Raw genomic sequence first — 20,043 nt, 5'->3', positions numbered from 1 at the left:
TGTACAGTTTAAAGTGTTATTATCTTAGTTTTATTTGTGTAAAATATATAGTGTTATTCTTCTGTACCTGTGAAATGTTCTTTATTAATCTGTGTTATATGTGGAGCTTTTCTCCCCAGGCCTCCACTGAAAAAGGACTTGTGTCCAGTTGGACTTTTACGGTAACCAAATGTAAAATAAAATAAATAAATAAACTGAGTCTTCAAGTGAACTTACAGAAATCTCTCATTCCTTCTCACAGAATAGTTTCTTGGGTTGTCTGTTAGATTCTGTCCTGGGAAGAGCTTTTCTTCTTTCAGACAAAGTACAGATGTTCCAACAATTCTTCCTGAGTTTTCTAGTCAAAAGCAAGTATCTATAACGTAATTTCTCTGGATTCTGGGGGAACATGGCTTCTAAAATTGCTATAATTCCCTTGGCCAGACGTCATATGAATAACATTCAGTGGTACCTCAGGTCAGTTTGGACTTAGCATTGCCACCCTTTTTCCTTTCCAGATCCTAATTCTGGCATATGTGAGAATGGACTTTGTATGGTGGGTAGACTAATGTTCTTGGAATGAAAGTCTCCCATTCTTCCCTCTGTTTCTTTTGCAGGCTGTCACGATAAGTGCTTCAGACCTTGTGTGGGGAGTTGTGCCCAAAGGGGTGAAAGTGCAAGGTCTGTGGAAGAAGCAGGACAGACAAAAGCATATAAACATCAAAAAGATGATGGCAATTCATCTCTGATCTCCAAGACCTCTGCAAGCATTCACAGATAACACTACAATGATGTGTTACATAAATAAATTGGGGGGAGGGTACCAGATCTTACCCTCTATGCAGGCTTACGATGATAGTCTGGAAGGTAGCAGCTCATCTCAGTTTGACTCCTCAGATTTCAAACATTCCCTCATTGTAGCAGACAAGCTAATCAGGACCAGGAAAAACTCTCACAAATGGAAACTGCACCCAAGGAGCTTCTAGGAATTGATCCAACTGTGGGGAACACCTCTGGTAAATCTGTTTGCCTCCTCTCAAAACCGACAGTTAAAGAAAGTCTGCACCATATTCTTTTCCAAAAGGTCTGTAAGACAGATTCTTTCTCATTTTCCATGGGCAGGAATGTTCCTTTATGCTTTTCAACCCTTTATACTGATATCCAGGATTCTTCTAAATGTTCAGAAGGACTTCCAAAAAGATAGTAGATGTGACTCTCTTTTGTCCAAGGTAACAGCAGTTATCCATTGTTTTGAAAATGGTCAAGAGCAGTTATCATAAGTTTCCCAATAGACTGGATATACTCACACAAGACAGGGGTTGTTTGATACACCCCAACTAGAAATATCTGCAGATTACTGCCTCACTGCCAGAATGATGCAATTTAGATACATTTTAGTCACCTTTTTTTCTGAAGACATGCAGCAAGTACTGAAGGAATCTAAAAAATGGTACGAGAAAATCATATATGTCTAAGTGGAAAAGATTCTCTAGTTGTTTCCTTTCAAATGACTAGGGCCCTTTTAAGTCCTGGCTGCCTCTGGTTCTTGATTATTTGTGTGACTTATTGTCCTCTGCCTTTTATATTCTTCTATCATGAGTCATCTGTCTGCCATTTTTGCCTATCTCACCTTATTCCTATTCCCATGTCAAGCAGTTTTTGAATGGTGTTTGACATATCCATCTGCCTAGAAAACAGCTAGCTCCTTCTTGGGATCTGCTTTGTGCTTGACAAGCTTACTCTGTCTCCATCTGAACTATCTCCTTTGGTTGAACTGAGGTTCTCCAATCAGAAGACTGTTTTATTCATTGCTCTAGCATCTACTAGGAGAGTATTTGAATTATAAGCTCTTATGTTGAGATAGTTCTACCTCAGTTTCCACAAGGACAGGGTTTCTTTAAGAACAAAGTCTTCTTTCAAGCCTAAAGTGGTTTCACTGTTTACACTGAACCAGTCTGGTAATCCCCCTGTCTTTTTTCCAGAACCCAAAACAAGGGAGAAAGAAACTGTCATACTTTGAATGTCCACAGACAGCTCAAATGCTTCCTAGACAAAGCTCAGTCCTCCAGGAAAGACATTCATCTGTTTGACTCCTATGAAGGTAAGAGAAAAGGGCCAACAGTGTCAAAGCAGACAGGTTCTAGATGGTTGTCTCATGCTGTTGTCTTTTGTTAAACTGTCTATAATAAGCCAGTTTCAGGCTGGGTTACAGACCATTCCACAAGGGCTTTGGCTTCTTCTGTGGCTTTCTGTGAAGTGGTGGCGTCTAGAAGTATACCAGAGGCAGTAACTTGGCCCTCTGTACATACATTTGCAAAGCACTACAAATTTGATTCCGTTTCCAAGTCTAAAAGAGGCTTTGCTAGGACCATTCTCTGGGAGCTTCTGGATTCTTCATTTCTTCTTCCTCCTCCTCCCCTTTTTATATCTAAGCGATGTTTATGTACCCAAAACGATTAGGCCACTACGACAATATTTTATAAGATGAACATAGTTCAGCTGTGTGAATATACTTACATAGCAGTAGCTGTTCAAATATATCACTGTTGCAGTTGCCGTCCCCTCCTTCCAGACCACATTCTGTAGCTGCATGTATGGCTATGGTGGGGCTTTATATCTATCTGTTTATCTGTCTGTCTATCTTTCTGCCTGTCTGTCTCTACACACACACACACACACACACACACACACACACACACACACACACACACATATTTGTGTGTGTGTGCATGCGGTTGTTTGTGTATATATGAAAGTATATATTACATTCTAGTTGTCGAAAGACAACTTGTCAGATGAGAAAAAAGCTGGTACAGGTGAGAAAAACTCACACACACATATATAAATATGTGTACATTTATTAATTAAAGTAATATAAACAGCATAATATCAACTGCAAAAAATATCTAAAGACAAAATATCAACAAAATAAAATCACATACAAAACCTATGTTTTTGCAGGGGGCAAGTCCTCCTACAGGCCTACACCCCCTGCTAACTGCATATACCAACTCTGAGTCATACAAACAACCATGGGGAAAGGGCATAAATCCTTCCCTAGTAGAACATTCATTTTAGTGATATTTTGTGTTTAGATATTTTTGTGTTCAAAATATTTTTGCTGTCGATATTATGCTGTTTAGATTATTTTCTCTCTCTCTCTCTCTATATATATATATATATATATATATATATATATATATATATATATATATCAGTATCTATGTTTATATCTATAGATAGATATAGATACAGATATATATATATATATACATACACAACCCCTTTTTCCCATTTTTTGCACATTTTTAGGGTGTCACTTCAATACTGACAATCATCTAGAGCCAACATTCACACTTCCAGGTGGCGAGTTGTTCTTCCATACTACACAAGCGCACATGCATGCCCACACCTGTGGACAATTTAGAGTGTGCAGTCCACCTAATGCATGTAGCACCTGGAGAAAACTCACACAAACAGATGAAGGACATGTGTATACACACACACACACACACACACACACACACACACACACACACACACACACACACACACACACACACACACACCTGTCTATCAATATATGGTCCTACCAAATTTCGTTAACAGAACCAAATGTTGATATTCATAACGCTGACCACGAAATGTTGAAAAAATGAACGTCAACACTGTACTGTGCATGTGCTGAGCAATAACCTCAGTGCATACAGAAATTAATGCTAAAATAAAACATTAAAGCCTCTTATTTTTTTCTTTGCATGGGGCAAGCCCCTCTGCACCTCCCACACCCTCTACTACTTATATATACTAATTCTGCATAATGCTGGGGAAAGGGCATTTTTCCCAGTCCTGAGAATTGTGCGATCTTGCACACCTGTTGACTATGTGTGTAGACAGCCAAATTTTGTTGAGTAAACAGATGCTGACCATACATGGATTCACCTTAACTCAGTTCCCCCGTATATGTGCCCTGTACGTAGGGTCACTCTTGTTTTATGTTTCCTTGATGGATTCACCTTAATTCAGTCCCTCTGTATATGTGCCCTATACGTAGGGTCACTGTTGTTTTATGTTTCCTTGATGGATTCACCTTAATTCAGTCCCCCCATATATGTACCCTGTACTTAGGGTCACTGTTGTTTTATGTTTCCTTGATGGATTCACCTTAATTCAGTTCCCCCGTATTTGTGCCCTGTACGTAGGGTCACTGTTGTTTTATGTTTCCTTGATGGATTCACCTTTTAATTCAGTCCCCCCATATATGTGCCCTGTACGTAGGGTCACTGCTGTTTTATGTTTCCTTGATGGATTCACCTTAATTCAGTCCCCCCATATATGTGCCCTGTATGTAGGGTCACTGTTGTTTTATTTTTCCTTGATGGATTCAGCTTAATTCAGTCCCCCCCCCATATATGTGCCCTGTACGTAGGGTCACTGTTGTTTTATGTTTCCTTGATGGATTCACCTTAATTCAGTTCACCCGTACATGTGCCCTGGTAGGGTCACTGTTGTTTTATGTTTCCTTGATGGATTCACCTTAATTCAGTTCGCCCATATATGTACCCTGTACATAGGGTCACTGTTGTTTTATGTTTCCTTGATGGATTCACCTTAATTCAGTTTGCCCATATATGTGCCCTGTACATAGGGTCACTGTTGTTTTATGTTTCCTTGCATTTTTCCTTTCTGGGATATTGCCTTCCTTCTTGGTCAAGAAAGCTCTGAAGCTTTTAGCACTTACCTGCTTTTATATGGCGGTGTGCATGAGCCCCTGGCAGTTACAGTGTGTGAAAGGCTCCCTCAAGCTTTGAAAAACTAGTCAGGTTGTTCATATTATTGGTGGATGTAACCCAAATAGCTTAGGCTACTGCAATAATGGTCACAGCATCTACTGTTATGGTGAGTTTATTTACACAACTATACTGTCAAGAAATGCTGGCCAGTATCACACCCTTGTAAGAAATGGACCAACACCTGCAATGTCTCCCAAGGATTCAAATCTGAATCCAGAGACAATGAACACCATGCCAAGTGTTTTATACATACATGAGAAAAGGCCAGATTAAGATTATTCTAAGCATAATAAGGTCCTGCTATGTTTGCATCTAAAGGAGACTGTGCGCATTAGTAGACAGTTTCTCCAAACGTTGTAAGAAATGTTGTTGGGACATAAGTAACATGTCCCAAGAATGGATAATCACATCCCCACTCTGTCTTCAGCCACACATCAGCCCTTTATGTTCCATATGATGTTTAGGTCCTTGTCAGCAGAAAAAAGTATGCTTTTTCATAATGCTGCAAGCCTTTCCCAGGATTCATGAAAATGTTTCACAACTGTGTACTGTATACTGGTACTATCATACTAGAACCTTACACAGTTCCAAAACGAGCCCAAACACATTGAAGTAGTGACATATACAGCTGTATATCTGAATGAGTTCAGGTTCACAGTGGATATGCAAAGGAGGGCCAGCAGCATGGTACACATTTAATAAACATGCCACTTGTGTGGATTACACTGTATGTGGACATGCTGAGAAATTAATATATGCACATCTGTTGACTGATAGCAGTAAAAAGAAGACTGCAGCACCTAATTAGCCTATATGATGGTCTTGTGCTAATCAGATGATGGACATATAACATCATCTCTGAAAGTATTTGTGGTTATTCCAGAACAACGCAAAATATGTATATGTGCCTCAGACCCTCTGGATATAGGCATACCAACTCAGGGGGACAACCAAACCTCACCAGCCTGCTGCCGCAGAGCACTTTCCAATGTCATTTTCTATCAGACAGCATACATTCATTTCAATAATATGTAAATGTCCCCTTGTCCATAACCATGGCAATGTAGCCTCAAACAAATATGAATAACTAGTGCCAGGACTGTGGACAAGGATGTGTTAACAATGCACACACATTTGTCAAAACCCATCCTGTCCACAGCAACATGAACAAGTCATCTGTTGCACATGAAATGATTAGTCAATTAATCTGAGAACAGATAAATCTGACAAAGGGACTCATGAATTAGATGTGACTATAGTAGGGTTTACACACCATTTGGCTTGTTAACTGGTATATTCAGTAGATGTTTCAGAAATAATGTTATACTAAATCCTGGTCTGACTGTGTGTGTGTGTGTGTGTGTGTGTGTGTGTGTGTGTGTGTGTGTGTGTGTGTGTTTTGATGTTAAAGATAGTGCAAGATACTGTTACTCTGTACCAGGAAAGGCAGTGGGATGTTACTCTATTTCAAATATAAAAGTGACAGTGACAGACATTGTACATGGTCCATGTCTGTGGCACCTGAGTAGTGTGTGTGTGTGTGCATGCAGTGTTACAGCAACCCCGATTTAGTTTCATGAATCTAGTTAGTCATGTCTTGCGCATAATAGATTGCTCAAATCTCATTTAAGGGACTGTACACTATGATCGTAAACTCAGTGGCAAGGTTTATTCAACCTTATCGACAACAATACCCAGTATGCAAGGCTAGGTATTACCTTCATTTGAATTATATTAATTTTATTAACTATGGAGGGAAGCAAGGATGACCAGTGATCAAAGTCATGTAACATTTTATTTCTGGCTCATTCCATAGTTTCATAGTTTAGTACTAGGCTATCTGCCCTGGGGCATTTGTAAGCCTAGCCATAGTGATGTGGCTTTTGCCACCCCATAAAATGGTGCAAAATGCACAGAATAGATTTAGAATACTGTGCCTCTGTCTAGTAGTGACACAGTGAAGGTCCCCTTATATAATAGAATTAGTTTACTGTGCCCCTGTCTAGTAGTGACACAGATGTGACCCCTGGGGTAAACTTACGATCTCCCATCCACTCATCAAGATTTCTCTTGAAGAGAGTCAGTGAGGGGCTCTGCCTAACATGAACTGGGATCTTGTTCCAGAGCATGGGAAGCCTCTGGGTTATGAATCTATCCCTCCAGCATGTCCTATTCATACTTGTGCCGAGGTTTAAGTCTTTAGCTCTCGTGGTTCTGATGAATTTGGATTTTTTGAGGTGGAGCATGTCCATCAGTTCCTGATTGGACATGGCCTTGTACGTCAGGCAGAGATCACCTCTGAGCAGGTGGTATGCTACTGAATAGAGCTGGAGTTTCTAGTAATAGAGGAATATGTAAATATATACATTTTAGATAACCTGATATGGAATATGTAAAGATATACATTTTAGATAACCTGATATGGAAATGGATCTCCCATGATTCTTTGCAGATTAGTCTACACAGTTCATAGGTTCATAGGTTGATACTAGGCTATCTGCCCTAGGGCATTTATAAGCCTAGCTAGAGTGTGTTTGGCTTTCGCCACATTTCAGCTTAGTTGACTGTGCCTCTGTATAGCAGGTCACAGAATATAGCCCTTTTAAGGTTAGTTTACTGTGCCTCTGTCTAGTAGGGACACAGAAGATATCCCAGGGGTAAACCTACGATCTCCTATCCACTTGTCAAAATTTCTCTTGAAGACAGTCATTGAGGGGCTCTGCCTAACATGGATTGGGATTTTGTTCCAGAGTGAGGGGAGCCTCTGGGATATGAATCTGTCCCTCCAGCATGTCCTATTTATTTCTGTGCTGAGGTTTAAGTCCCTGGAGCGTGTAGCTCTAAGGGATTTGGATTTCCTGAGGTGGAGCATGTCCATTAATTCTGGGTTGGACATAGCTTTATACGTCAGGCACAGATCATATGTTTGTCTTCAGAAGGGACGTGTAAAATGGCATTGTTAATTTTGATGAGTTTTTAGCAGGAAAAAGAGGCATATTCCTCTATTACTAGACAGACGCACCCAACTAAAAGGCTAGGAGAAGCAACAGTAATAAAATGTCATCTGATATGCCAACAATTATCTGAACCTCTCCTGCTGCTGTGAGTACTGCTTCAGTGCCTTCTCTAAAATGTTGGATCAGTGGTTCCAAGGTAAGGTTAAATAGGAATGGAGATTCCTGTCCAATGCCCACTTTAGGTAGAAAGATTTCCCGGAACATACCATTGATCAATATCCTCTAAAGCTCAAGTGTCTCTGAATGCATTATATCAAGAGTGGAAGACAGGAAGGCCTTAGACATCAGAAAAAAATGGACTTGGAGCTATAACGAGTTAGGTAATGTGTAACTTTTGTTCTCTGCATTATAGTAATGTTATAGATCAATCAGTGTGTAAAGTGACATCTTCATCTTCAGACATAGTATCTTTCCAACTACACTGAGTACTAATTATGAAGGCTTCATCACAGGTAGCCAGGTCAATATTACGAGATCGAAATGACCGGAGAGCAAACGTCTTAAACATTGAAAATACCGTAGCTCAAAATTGCTCTTGTGGGGGGCTGTGCCCTCCACACTGCCCACTAATTATATAAACCAACTCTGAGATTGCACTACAGTGAGGAAAGAGCACATTTTCTGATCTTAACTACTGCAAACTCACAAAAAACACATCAATGAACGGCATTTCTGATGTTAAAGCCGTTTGCTCTTCAGCCTGTTTGATTTAATGATGGGAACCTCAGCTAGCCTGCTTCCAGGGGATGCATGTTAAGAAGGATACTCTGTCTGGCAGACCCAGGTTAGTTTTTCCCAGGGCACATATGTCTTTCTTAAATCATCAAAAGATATATTTAGATCCTTCAGTAAGATTTGACATTTTTCACTCATTGAGTTTAAAGACGTCTAAACAGAAGCTTGACTTGAGTTGCTTTCTGTGCCATTACCAATAACAGCACACTCATAAAAATCACATAGATAGCAGCATGAAAATATCTCACCCCTTAAAGTATACAAAGAGTCCTGCAATATAAGGGCTCTATGAAAGTAATGCAAAACCTATACATCATGTCTATGCAGTATACAGGCCACTAACAGCACACGATTGAAGCAAGGCATCATTCAGCACAGTCACCCTGGTCAGCACAGTCTTTAGCAACTTCAGAACGTGTTTGGTGTCTGCAAGTCCTCAGGTTTACAAGTCACAGATCCTGTCCCCATGGCAAAATGTGAAGTATTTATGTACTGAGCCTATTAACTGTGCAAGTTGACTTACATAAGACCCTGTTCAGCCATACAAGGCAATCACAACAAATGTCAAAACATAGAATAAGCAGGCATAAAGACAATTGATGGAGAGGCATAATTAAGGACAAATGATAAAATACAGCAGAAAAATCAAAGTGATATAGTAGATAAATGTACAGAGAAGAAGTAAAATCAATATAGACATTCAGCATCTGAAATAGTTTAGGAGAAGTGCAATGCACAAGCAAAATATTCAAAGCAAAACAAAGAAGATCCCAATTTAATATATACAAATATATATGTTTGATCACTATCTAGAACAGTAGAACAACATTACAATAATTTCCATGGTAACTGTACCAAAACAAGTGAATGGAAATATGAGAAAGTGGCAGAAACCACTGAACTTCTTGTGTGCATGGACAAAAGTACCCCAATGTATTCTAAAAGAGATGATCAGTTTTAGGAGAGCTAGGGGAACATTTTGAGATTATATCAAGGACATCCATGAGAATCAGGGAAAGCTGAGGTATAGAAAGGTCTGAGGTACCAATAAGACAGTGGATCTGTTTAAAGTCACAGCTACAAGAAATAGACTATATGTTTGGCATTAGGTGAAAGGCTGTTGATCTCCTGGGAACCTGGAAAAGGGAGGAAAAAATAATGACTGGACTGGGGCAGGTGATAAGGCCTGCTTCACTAAGGATATTATGTAAGGCCTGGGAGGGGGTTACTATAATTCGCCCCCCCCAAAAAAAAAACAAAAAAAAAAACATGAGTAAACATAATTTAGATGACTTCATTCACAGCTATATATTTAACAAATATGGCTTGTAGTGAGTCATGGAATGCCATATTTTCTTTGTACATCATCCAGTGTCAGAGACAGGAGGGATCATCCCACCACTGATATTAAATGTCAAGGACATCAATCATATTTCAAACAAAATGGCAATTCCATTTTAGAAGGTTTGCCCAAAATAACATCATACAAACACACACATAATATATATATATATATATATATATATATATATATATATATATATATATATATATATATATATATACATATACATGGGTCACTACTGTATTATCGAAAACACAATCCATCAAATTGTGTTTCCGATAATACACTTTAGCCAAAGTGCATATTGTCGACAGTGCATATTGTCGACTATGCACTTTTGCTAAAGAAATCAAAATAACAAAAAAAGTAAAAAACACTTTAAACAGTGTTATGCAGGGTGGCAAGCCCCCTGCACCCCCCATGTAGGGGGCTGTGCCCCTCACATCCCCCTACTTTATTATTCTCACTCCAAAATCGCACTACAGTGAGGAAAAGGGAATATTCCCTTATCCCCACTGTAGCACGATGTCAGCGATAGCTTCGTTGTAAATCAACATTATACGTTGATTTACAACTAACGGCCTTCTTTAATTTCCCACTCTCAATTTAGCGAAAGTGCATTTTTGATAAAATGCACCTCCGCTAAATTGTGACCGCCGAAACATGGTTTCGATAAACTGTGTTTTGACATTCTAACAATGACCCATATATATATATATATATATATATATATATATATATATATATATATGGGTCTACCTGACAACGTCGATAGCTTAGAATGCCGACAATGAGAACACTGACGCCAGAAGATCGACAACTGAGAAGACCGATAAATGAAAACCCCGACGCTGAGAACACCGACATGGGAAAAGGCTGTGTAAGTATGCAGTAGTGATGGACGTTAGGGTGCGAGTAAGGTAAGTGTGTGATATTGACGGTCTGTAGGGATAGGGGTGGGTTAAGTGAGTTAGGGTTAGGGCGCAGGTTAGGTAAGTGTGCGGTAGTGATAGTCTTTGGGTTAGGGGCGGGTTAAGTGAGTTAGGGTTAGGGCGCGGGTTAGGTGAGTGTACGATAGTGACAGTCTTTGGGTTAGGGGTGGGTTAAGTGAGTTAGGGTTAGGGCGCGGGTTAGGTAAGTGTGCGGTAGTGATAGTCTTTGGGTTAGGGGCGGGTTAAGTGAGTTAGGGTTAGAGCGCGGGTTAGGTGAGTGTGCGATAGTGACGGACCTTAGGGTTAGGGTTTGGGTTAAGGTTGTAGATAGTTGTGTATGTGAGGTTTAGTGTGGGTTTGTAAGGATTTTGGTGTGCTTGTGTTGTGTGTGTGCTTTTTGGACAGGGGATTTGTTTTGTTTGTTGATTGTCGGTATTATGGTGTGTCGGGCATGTGAGGTTTCGTGTTTGTGAACTGTCAGTTATGTGGTGTCGGTGTTGTGATGTGTCGGTGTTGTCAGGTAGACCCATATATACATACATATATATATATATATATATATATATATATATATATATATATATATATATATATGGATTCACTTTATAATCTCGAAATACTGAAATCTCGAATTGCAATATCTTGAGACTATAAAGCTGAACATTCACAATATCGCAACCCCAAAAGCACAAAATTCAAAATCGCAACTTTTAAATACACCCTGCACCACACAAACATACATATACCTTCCTCCCCACACTACAACAAACCAACAAAACACACACAAACACAAAAACACAAATACATGCACCTATCCTACATATAAGCAGGGGGACAAGCCCCCCTTTACCCCCGATACTTATATATACTAACTCCGAGGTCACACTAAAACCACCACTACACACTCTCTATTCCCCTTGCACAAACACACATCACATACGTACAAATACCACCACTCTCAACACTTACACACTCACACTGTTACCTACCTACCCTAACCTACACCTAAAACTTCCCAACACATTCACATACACTCAAATCCCTACCCAAAACCCTTAAAAAACAACACTTACCTGAATCTCCAGATATATTCACACAACGGCAGGCAACCCATACCCACAGCACACCGCACCTTACAAATACAGCAAATCCCATGTAGCATGCCACAACAACTGCGGATTCAAAATTTCAAATTCGGGAAAGTGCAGTTTTGCTCAATTGCACTTTCATCACTTTCATCTTGGGATACTGAAATTTGAAATTTCAGTATTTCGAGATAGTAAAAAATAAATAAATAAATATTTATTTATTTTTATATAAATATATATATATATATATATATATATATATATATATATATATATATATATATATATACACACACACACACACACACACACACACACACACACACACACACACACACACACACACACACACACACACACACACACACACACACACACACACACACACACACACACACACACACACACAAAACATCTTTTAATGTCCATCTGACTGATTTGTTCTTCTTGGACATGGAACAGTTGAGTTTACTGTATGATCTTTTTCATTTTGATTCCAAGTCACCTCAGCAGCATTCATACATTTAAACTGACATATTAACTATTAACCAAGCACACAACCAAAAACAATAAAGTCGGCCAGCCAATGGATAAAAATTTCATTGACTTTATTCTACCAAAGCTAAGTGCTTTCGTCCCAAATACTGTTATACTCAGAGTTCTGAAGAGGTCCCTATAACAGTATTTGGGACAAAAGTAGTTAACTTTGGTGGAATAAAGTCATTGAAGTTTTTATCCGTTGGCTGACCGGCTTTATTATTTTTGATTCATACATTTAAACAAAAGTACAAGCTGTATTATGGAAAGAGATAAAGGAACTGAGCTCCAGGTGCATAATCTAAGCTTGCAAGATTGGCTACTTTTTGAATTGTGTTTTAGGACAACAAAAAATATATGCCAGTAATAAATTAATAATCTGTGTACCTTTGTGTGTACTTTTCTCTGTGTGAGTGAATGTGTATTTGTGTATACATTTATATTTCTGACAATTTCTTCTGCTCTTGTTTGTGTGTGATAAATTTGTTTTCTTTTTAGTGTTAATTTAGACATCTTGTTTGTATAAAAATTGTTTACTCACAAAAACCTGAACCAAATCCCCAATTCAGATGTAACTGAACACAACAAACATGAACAACATAAGCCTGTGTAGAGTTATAGCATACTTTCAACTTCATCAGACTCATACACCAAGTAGTGCATCCCTCTCAGATGCCCTTAATTTGATTTCAAATGATTTGCTTCATCCCTCCTGAAATTGGAAATTATTTAAGGTTCTATGTTAACAGTACCAGCATTTAAAAGTGTCTCTAACCAGGGCCTTTTCCCTAATTATTTATGTATTCATTTTGTTTTTTTCTATAACTCTGGAGGTAAAAGTTGATAGGTACAGACAATGCAATTCAAGACAATAAAGAAACTATCCAGCAAGAAATAGGCCAACATTCATAAAAATGAAACAGAATTACAGAACATATACCTTAGGTACATTCTACAATTATAAAGCATAAATGATTTCCTTAAACAGCAGGTGGTTCATAGGTGATTAGTAGGCTAACAATGCCAGGGGATCATTTTAAGCCTAGCCATGCTTCCCAGAGATGAGAAACAAACCCTGTGACTTGTGTCTATGAGGTAAGGACCCTAACCATTATGCCAACCCCAACCCATATTATATAAATCATATATCTGCCCATGTAGTATAGCTTATGTCTTTACTGAAGACAGCCAGCACAATAAACTAGACAGAGATGCTAGCTAATAGCATAGCTTGCAACAGCTTGCAACATTAAATGAATAATGATACTTATGAAACATATTTTTAGGGAGCAAATGCTGCTATTTCCTGTATGTGAGGGGCTTCATCTCCCACATGTGCCTAATATTAAATCTGAAGCTGCATCAGCTCATATATGGGGGGAGGGGCAACATGTGTTTTTCACAGCAAAATATCAAATGATGTATATAAACTATAGTTATTTTCTCATCCTGAAAGTCATGCCACCTCAGTCTGCGTTATAATAAAATAAAATATATATATATATATATATATATATATATATATATATATATATATATATATATTTTATGACAAAGGTAAGATAAACTTAGCTCACAAAGGTGAAATACCCATTAATAACCTTCCCCAACCCAAACAACATACACTTCTCTACAAAGTTTAGAATACTATTATCAGGAATATAGCTTGATTCCTACCCATTCTGAGCCTGCACTCTTCTCTCCCTCTATATTCTATTCAGAAAAACTTTTCTTCTTAGCTAACCACCTTTTATCTTAACTAGCATTCTTACATTCAGTCTTTCTCTCTTACACACTTCTAACATGTATAATGCTGTCTCTATATGACTACCATAAACCCACGATGTTTGCTTCAATTACATCAAACCTTGACTATAAACTGTTAGTGATTTCTTAAATGTGTTGATTTCTGTGTAACTACATACTTAAGTATCAATTATTTGCAATGTGGAGCTTTTCTCCTCGGGCCTCCGCTGAAAATGGACTTGTATCCAGTCGGACTATCTCGGTTAACAAATGTAAAATAAAAATAAATAAATATAAATAAAATAATAAATGTGAGTTCAGACAGCGTGTGGTGTGCATCCCCCACAATGGGGGGAGAGCTTGCTTTCCTTCAAACCATGAAGGTGTGGCAGTCAGCAGCATTTTGCCAGCTCATCTATCCTGGAGGAAATGAAGAGGATTTCTGTCTAGGGCTATATACTGTGGTAGAGACCATGGCTCCAGCTCTGTTGCAAGTCTGAGGGCTATGCAGGCAGAGTGTCCATGGAGTAAAGATCCACACTGGCATCATGTACACACATCATGATGGTGGATTATGGATAGAGGGCTGACAACAAAATCTAAACCACCCATGGATGATGATTTGCCTGTGCTCAGCACTCAGCCCATTTGGTACTAGGGATATGGCCAACCAGTGGTAGGGTGCAAATTGAACATTTCATTGAGGTGGAAATTTGTTGTTCAGGTCAGGACAGACAAAAATAATTTAAAAATGAATGCGCATATAAAGTCATTTACCCACATTTTAATATTATCATGCAGTTAGCCGTTTTCAAGCTTTATCTTTTCTGCCTTCAGCTTCTTACAATTTGGGAAATGGGTATTAGGGTCTTGTTATTTAGCTCTTGGCCATTTGAGGGCATGCTGTGCTACCTAAAAAACTGTATAGCATACAATTGCTTATCATTTATTCTCCATGTAAAACATAACACTCCCTAGAAAATGATAAAATATTTCTTTTGGGTCTAGTTAATGAATTTAATGCACACATTTCAAATTATTCCAGTAAGTCCATTTGGCTTACTGATGAAAACTCTAAGGGACAAAAGTAATATGGTCAAATTATATAAGGCTTTTATTCATCATATTTTAGAATATAATAACATTATATACACATATATGGGTTCCATTGGTTTGATTGACAAGGAGTTTGACTGACATCTGTTTGACCAACCATATTTGGTTGACTATACAGATGATTGACAGGTATGCAAAACTCATGATTCCTCGGTAGGGGAATACTCCCTTTTCCTGGTAATTATGCGATCTCTTAGTTAGTATATAGAATTAGCGGATGGTAAATGTGTGTGGGAGGGGTGCAGGAGAGCTTACCTCTCTGAAAAAAAATTTTTTTTTAATTAAACATTTGTATATTTTGAGGTTGTTTCTCAGGGCATGCTTAGTACAGTGTCGATGTTTCCAAATTCAAGGTAATATGGTTTATATATATATATATATATATATATATATATATATATATATATATATATATATATTCCATTGGCTAACTAATAAAAATGGAACCTGTATAAAGATTTGTAAAAAGAATACAGTGAAAGAGACCTCAGCAACCTTCTGCGACCTCTCTAATAACAATTTTGAACAATCATATGACAAGATAGCTAAATTCACCACTAACCAATCTGCAAAATTCCAGCACTGCCTAGCTTTAAACAACTCAGTTGACTAGAAATTCCACACTATTTCTCTATCACCCAGCTAACAATGTTTCATAAAATCTAAAAACCACAAACTGTCTTGCACTGCAAGCCTTAGTAGAGTCACACACTCCTGTATGACCACTATGATCCACGGACAAGTTTTTATCATCCATAATTAAAAAACACAACTCCATATTTGGTCTGTCCCTATACTCAAGTTACATTGCCAAAATCTGGAATTGTATCCCTACCAACATCAGACAACAAACCAGTCTATCCAGATTCAAAAATTTGTTAAAACAGTACTTTAAAAACATTTGGCTCTCTTCTTACACCTCCACAGATTAGACTACCTTGCCCCTTACAGACCTACTTTATCTCTGTATACCTTAAAGCAAATTCTCAACATAAATCTCCTACTGCCTTCTACCCCTTTGCCTTTACTTCCACTTTTGCTGTCTCTACTCATCCCGGCAATTTCTTCCTTCCAGCGATACTCCAACTCATACTTACTACCTTCTGCATCTACCTTCAGTTCACTACAGCTTTCTTTATATCATATAATAAATATACATGCTACTCACAAATTTCTTAACTCCTCTCTACTCATATATCCCATACATCCTCTCTCACACTTCTCCTACTCATAAATGTACATTTTGTAAACTGACATTTTAAAGCTCACTATGTATTGCTAATTTGTCATGTATTGATATGCAATTACTATATATTTCACTGATTCTAGATTTTTCTGTACTATAGCTGACTTTCAGTCATCTGTCCATATCGTAACCTTAAGCTTTACATTTTCTCTGTTGTATATAATGATCTATTTTGTAACTGAAGTTTTTTTCCCCAGGCGTCCACTATAAAGGAGCTTCCACAGTCCTGTCAGACTATCCCAGCCAACAAAAACAATAAATAAATAAACTTACTCTTGAACTGTTAAAACTGTGACTCATGATGTTACTAAACCACTTTAACTGTATATAAGTCTGACGGTGACTATTAAATATAAAATTATAGTTATGCCATTATGATCTTTACACATATGTAGTGCATGGAGTGCCGTGATTTTGCTAGTAAAGCTCTCCTCTAGCATGAAACTCAATCTTAACAAAGCTTAAAAGGGTACTTAACAATTGTTAATTAACTTTCTAAGCCGTTTTAATCGAGTGTCCCTTAAAGAAGAGCTTAACTTGCTTGTTTTTTTCCAGTATTAAAGTATAATCACTAATCACTGACATTGCTTGCTAAGTGTTTTTTTTTCTCTATCTAGTAGTACATGGAGCGATAAAGCTGCATGCATTACAAAGATTATGATCAGGTGTCTGATCATATTCCTATAACGTGTGTTCTCAGCATGCATGCCAAGATTAAAGCTTGAGAGGTGACTTGCTTGGCATCCATGTGTTGAACACATAACGTGGTTAAAATCGGAGACTTGATCATAAATCTTTATATTATGTGTCTTGTATTTTTATTTATGGCTTATTTAGTGCTTAATTATTTTTCTTTTCTGCTACTTTAGCCTCTGTTATGTCCACTAATATCTTTATATACATATTATCACTACTGTACTTGCACTATGGCCTGGGCCATTCATGAATAGGGACCTTTGATCAGTGTACCATCCTGATTAACAAATAGTAAATAAATGAAAAATATATAAACATTTAGAGGTCACTAGGGCAGCTGAATGTGGTCGCTTATACAGCCCCTTTTATCAGGGCATTGAAATTTGTGCATTTGTTTGGAGGGGTAGTGATTCATTAAATCATACCTAATTCTAAACATGTAGATACTTTCTCTTATGAGTTTAGCAGGAGTACCATAAGCCTTGAACAGGGAAGAGCATTTCTCAAAAAAATGTTCTTGGCCTCTGGTTAAAGCTTGAATAAGTCTAGCTGTTTAATAGTTAAGCCACTTTTCACTATCAAAGTCCACTCAGTACACGAGACAGAAGGAAAACGCCATTCTTTAAAAAATATATTGTGGACCCTGTTTCTGAGATAAAAAAATGCTTTGGGTAAGTGCTGTCTAATTTATTTCTTGTAAACCTCCTTCTGGGGTGACTGCTGATGTCAGATGCCTAAGCAATAAAATGTATTTGGTAATCATGTATTGATGCTAGATTGTGAGTTTACTGGCTGGCCTTATATCATGGGAGTTGTAGATCCGATGCCATGTCATGTCTACCATGCAGGCTGTGAGTCTCCATTTCTCCTTTTACTGTGTGTTTAACACTGAGCCACCTGAGTTGACCCTGAAAAGAATGGCCTGTATCTACTAGAACATAGCTGACCGATGAAAAATAAATGAAGGCACCATGTCTGTTGACAGTATATAGTCCCTTTAATAGCAAAAGGTGACTTTTTAATGGAAATTTAGTATTCAAATGAAGGTGGACAGAGAGTTCTGTTTCAGAGATAGATTAATATACTCTCTGTAATGTCTTCAAATAACTCTACAAGAAATGTGGTTACATGTTTTATTCAAAACAACAACAAAGCAGTAACACAGAAAATGATGGTTTTAAAAGATGTGGAATGAACTTTAAAAAATAATGTACTGTGAGTTAAAAAAGTAAGTTAAACATACATCCATAACTTCTACCTTTTTTGCCCTCAGTGATCAGGAGCTGAAGTATTCCTTACAGATCCTCACGGAGCTGGAAACCAGAATTACTGGATATGGAGCAAATCCTTTCTCTTCCCTGAAGCTGGAGCAGGTCCAATCAAATCCCAACAAACAGCCTGTCTGCAGTAATGCCTACTATGTGATGTTCTATGGATTTTCTGGTTCCACAGATGAGGTTGATATGGGTGGACTGGAACAAGAAGAAGAAGATGATGATGATGACATTTAGCAAGACATATAAGTAGTTGCAGTGCCTTTGTTTTGTTGGGCCCTTCTCATCACATGTGACTTTATGGACGTCACATGATACTCAGATGTATTTATATAAATATATATCAAGAGAACTCTGTTAACTGACAGGGAAATACTTCAGCCAGTATTCAAGTTACATCTTTTTCATTGAAAATTTATAATTCGTACAAACTTTTTTCAACACAACACAACTTCCAGATAAGTAATATTAGCAGAATCATTTTGATGAAATAATTCTCACTAAAGTTGAAAAGGATGATATCTTTTTTCATGTTTTCTCTTCACTATTATCTTAGATGTCCACTGGAAATCATAGCCATTTAAATAATACAGATTTTTTTGTTTTTATCATTGTTTTATTCAGATGGTACATGCCTTTCAGAACTTAAACAGAATTGCACTGTAATTCTTATACTACTAATTACTCTCTGGAGGGAGGTATATAGGCTTGAATGTTCTTAAGCTGCTCAGGTTTGCTCCCTTTGGACAAATGGCTGACATAAGATATACACTTTGCCAGGGTACTTGCTTTCATGGTTACTTCATTCTGTGCAGAGATTTTAGCTGTAGATACAGTGTCATTTGGACATTCCACTTTGGAAATAGGATACATAACTAAAGCTCCATGCAACTTTATATTCACTGCTGAGGCTGAGCATGCAATGCCATCACAGATCCTCACTGCTGAGGCTGTGTATACAATGACATCATAGCTGTTCACTCCTGAAGCTGAGCATGAAGTGACAGGAGGATTCTCCTCTACTAAAGCAGAGCATGCAGTAATATCACAGCTCTTCATGTCAAAGGCGTGGGCATACAGTTACATCATCAACATTATACATGTCCATCAAACTCTCCACCTGATGCTGTCCCCAGAGTGGGTTGCACCTGGACTCCCAGGTGCTTGGAAACAGAAGCTAGAGCCCTGATGGGACTTGACCCCTGCCTCACTGGTAAGTGAAAAAATAATAATAGTAGTGGTATTTCACTGGTGGCCAAGGCCTCTCACTTGATGTCCTTCAAGGATGCATCTGCAGTCATAACATATGGGTTGTCCTGCCTCAGGCAGCCCTTTGGTCGGCCGGATTCCAAAGTCTGGGTCCGGCGTCGGCTGATGTCGCCTCTTCCCCGACGTCAGAGCGGCTGGGGTATAAAAGCATCAGCCGACGCCATCTTCTTCAGTCTTTCTTGCCGCGCGGTGCCCGAAGCAGAAGCTGTTCGCAAGTGCCGGTCGGTCAGATCCAGAGTTTTCAGCTACCGAAGACTTCGAAAAAAGCTA

At 38.2% G+C, this 20,043-nt stretch overlaps 1 protein-coding gene across 2 annotated transcripts in view; it reads left to right on the top strand.

The window, feature by feature from the left end:
* MSS51 (MSS51 mitochondrial translational activator) overlaps positions 1-19,292 on the top strand; it is a 674,809-nt gene extending 655,517 nt beyond the window's left edge. For both annotated transcript variants that reach the window (XM_044080662.1, XM_044080663.1), the window contains exon 7: positions 18,504-19,292. In XM_044080662.1, the coding sequence (XP_043936597.1) occupies positions 18,504-18,741 (238 nt within the window). In that variant the 3' untranslated portion in view covers positions 18,742-19,292. The remainder of the gene's footprint in view (positions 1-18,503) is intronic.
* Positions 19,293-20,043: the final 751 nt, after the last annotated feature.

Source organism: Protopterus annectens, chromosome 8.part0 (genome assembly GCF_019279795.1).
Source record: "Protopterus annectens isolate FY-2018-M chromosome 8.part0, PAN1.0, whole genome shotgun sequence".
In the NCBI taxonomy this organism is placed as follows: Eukaryota; Metazoa; Chordata; order Ceratodontiformes; family Protopteridae; genus Protopterus; species Protopterus annectens.
The sequence above is the reverse complement of the archived record's forward strand: the minus strand, read 5'-3'. Positions and strand labels throughout refer to the sequence as shown.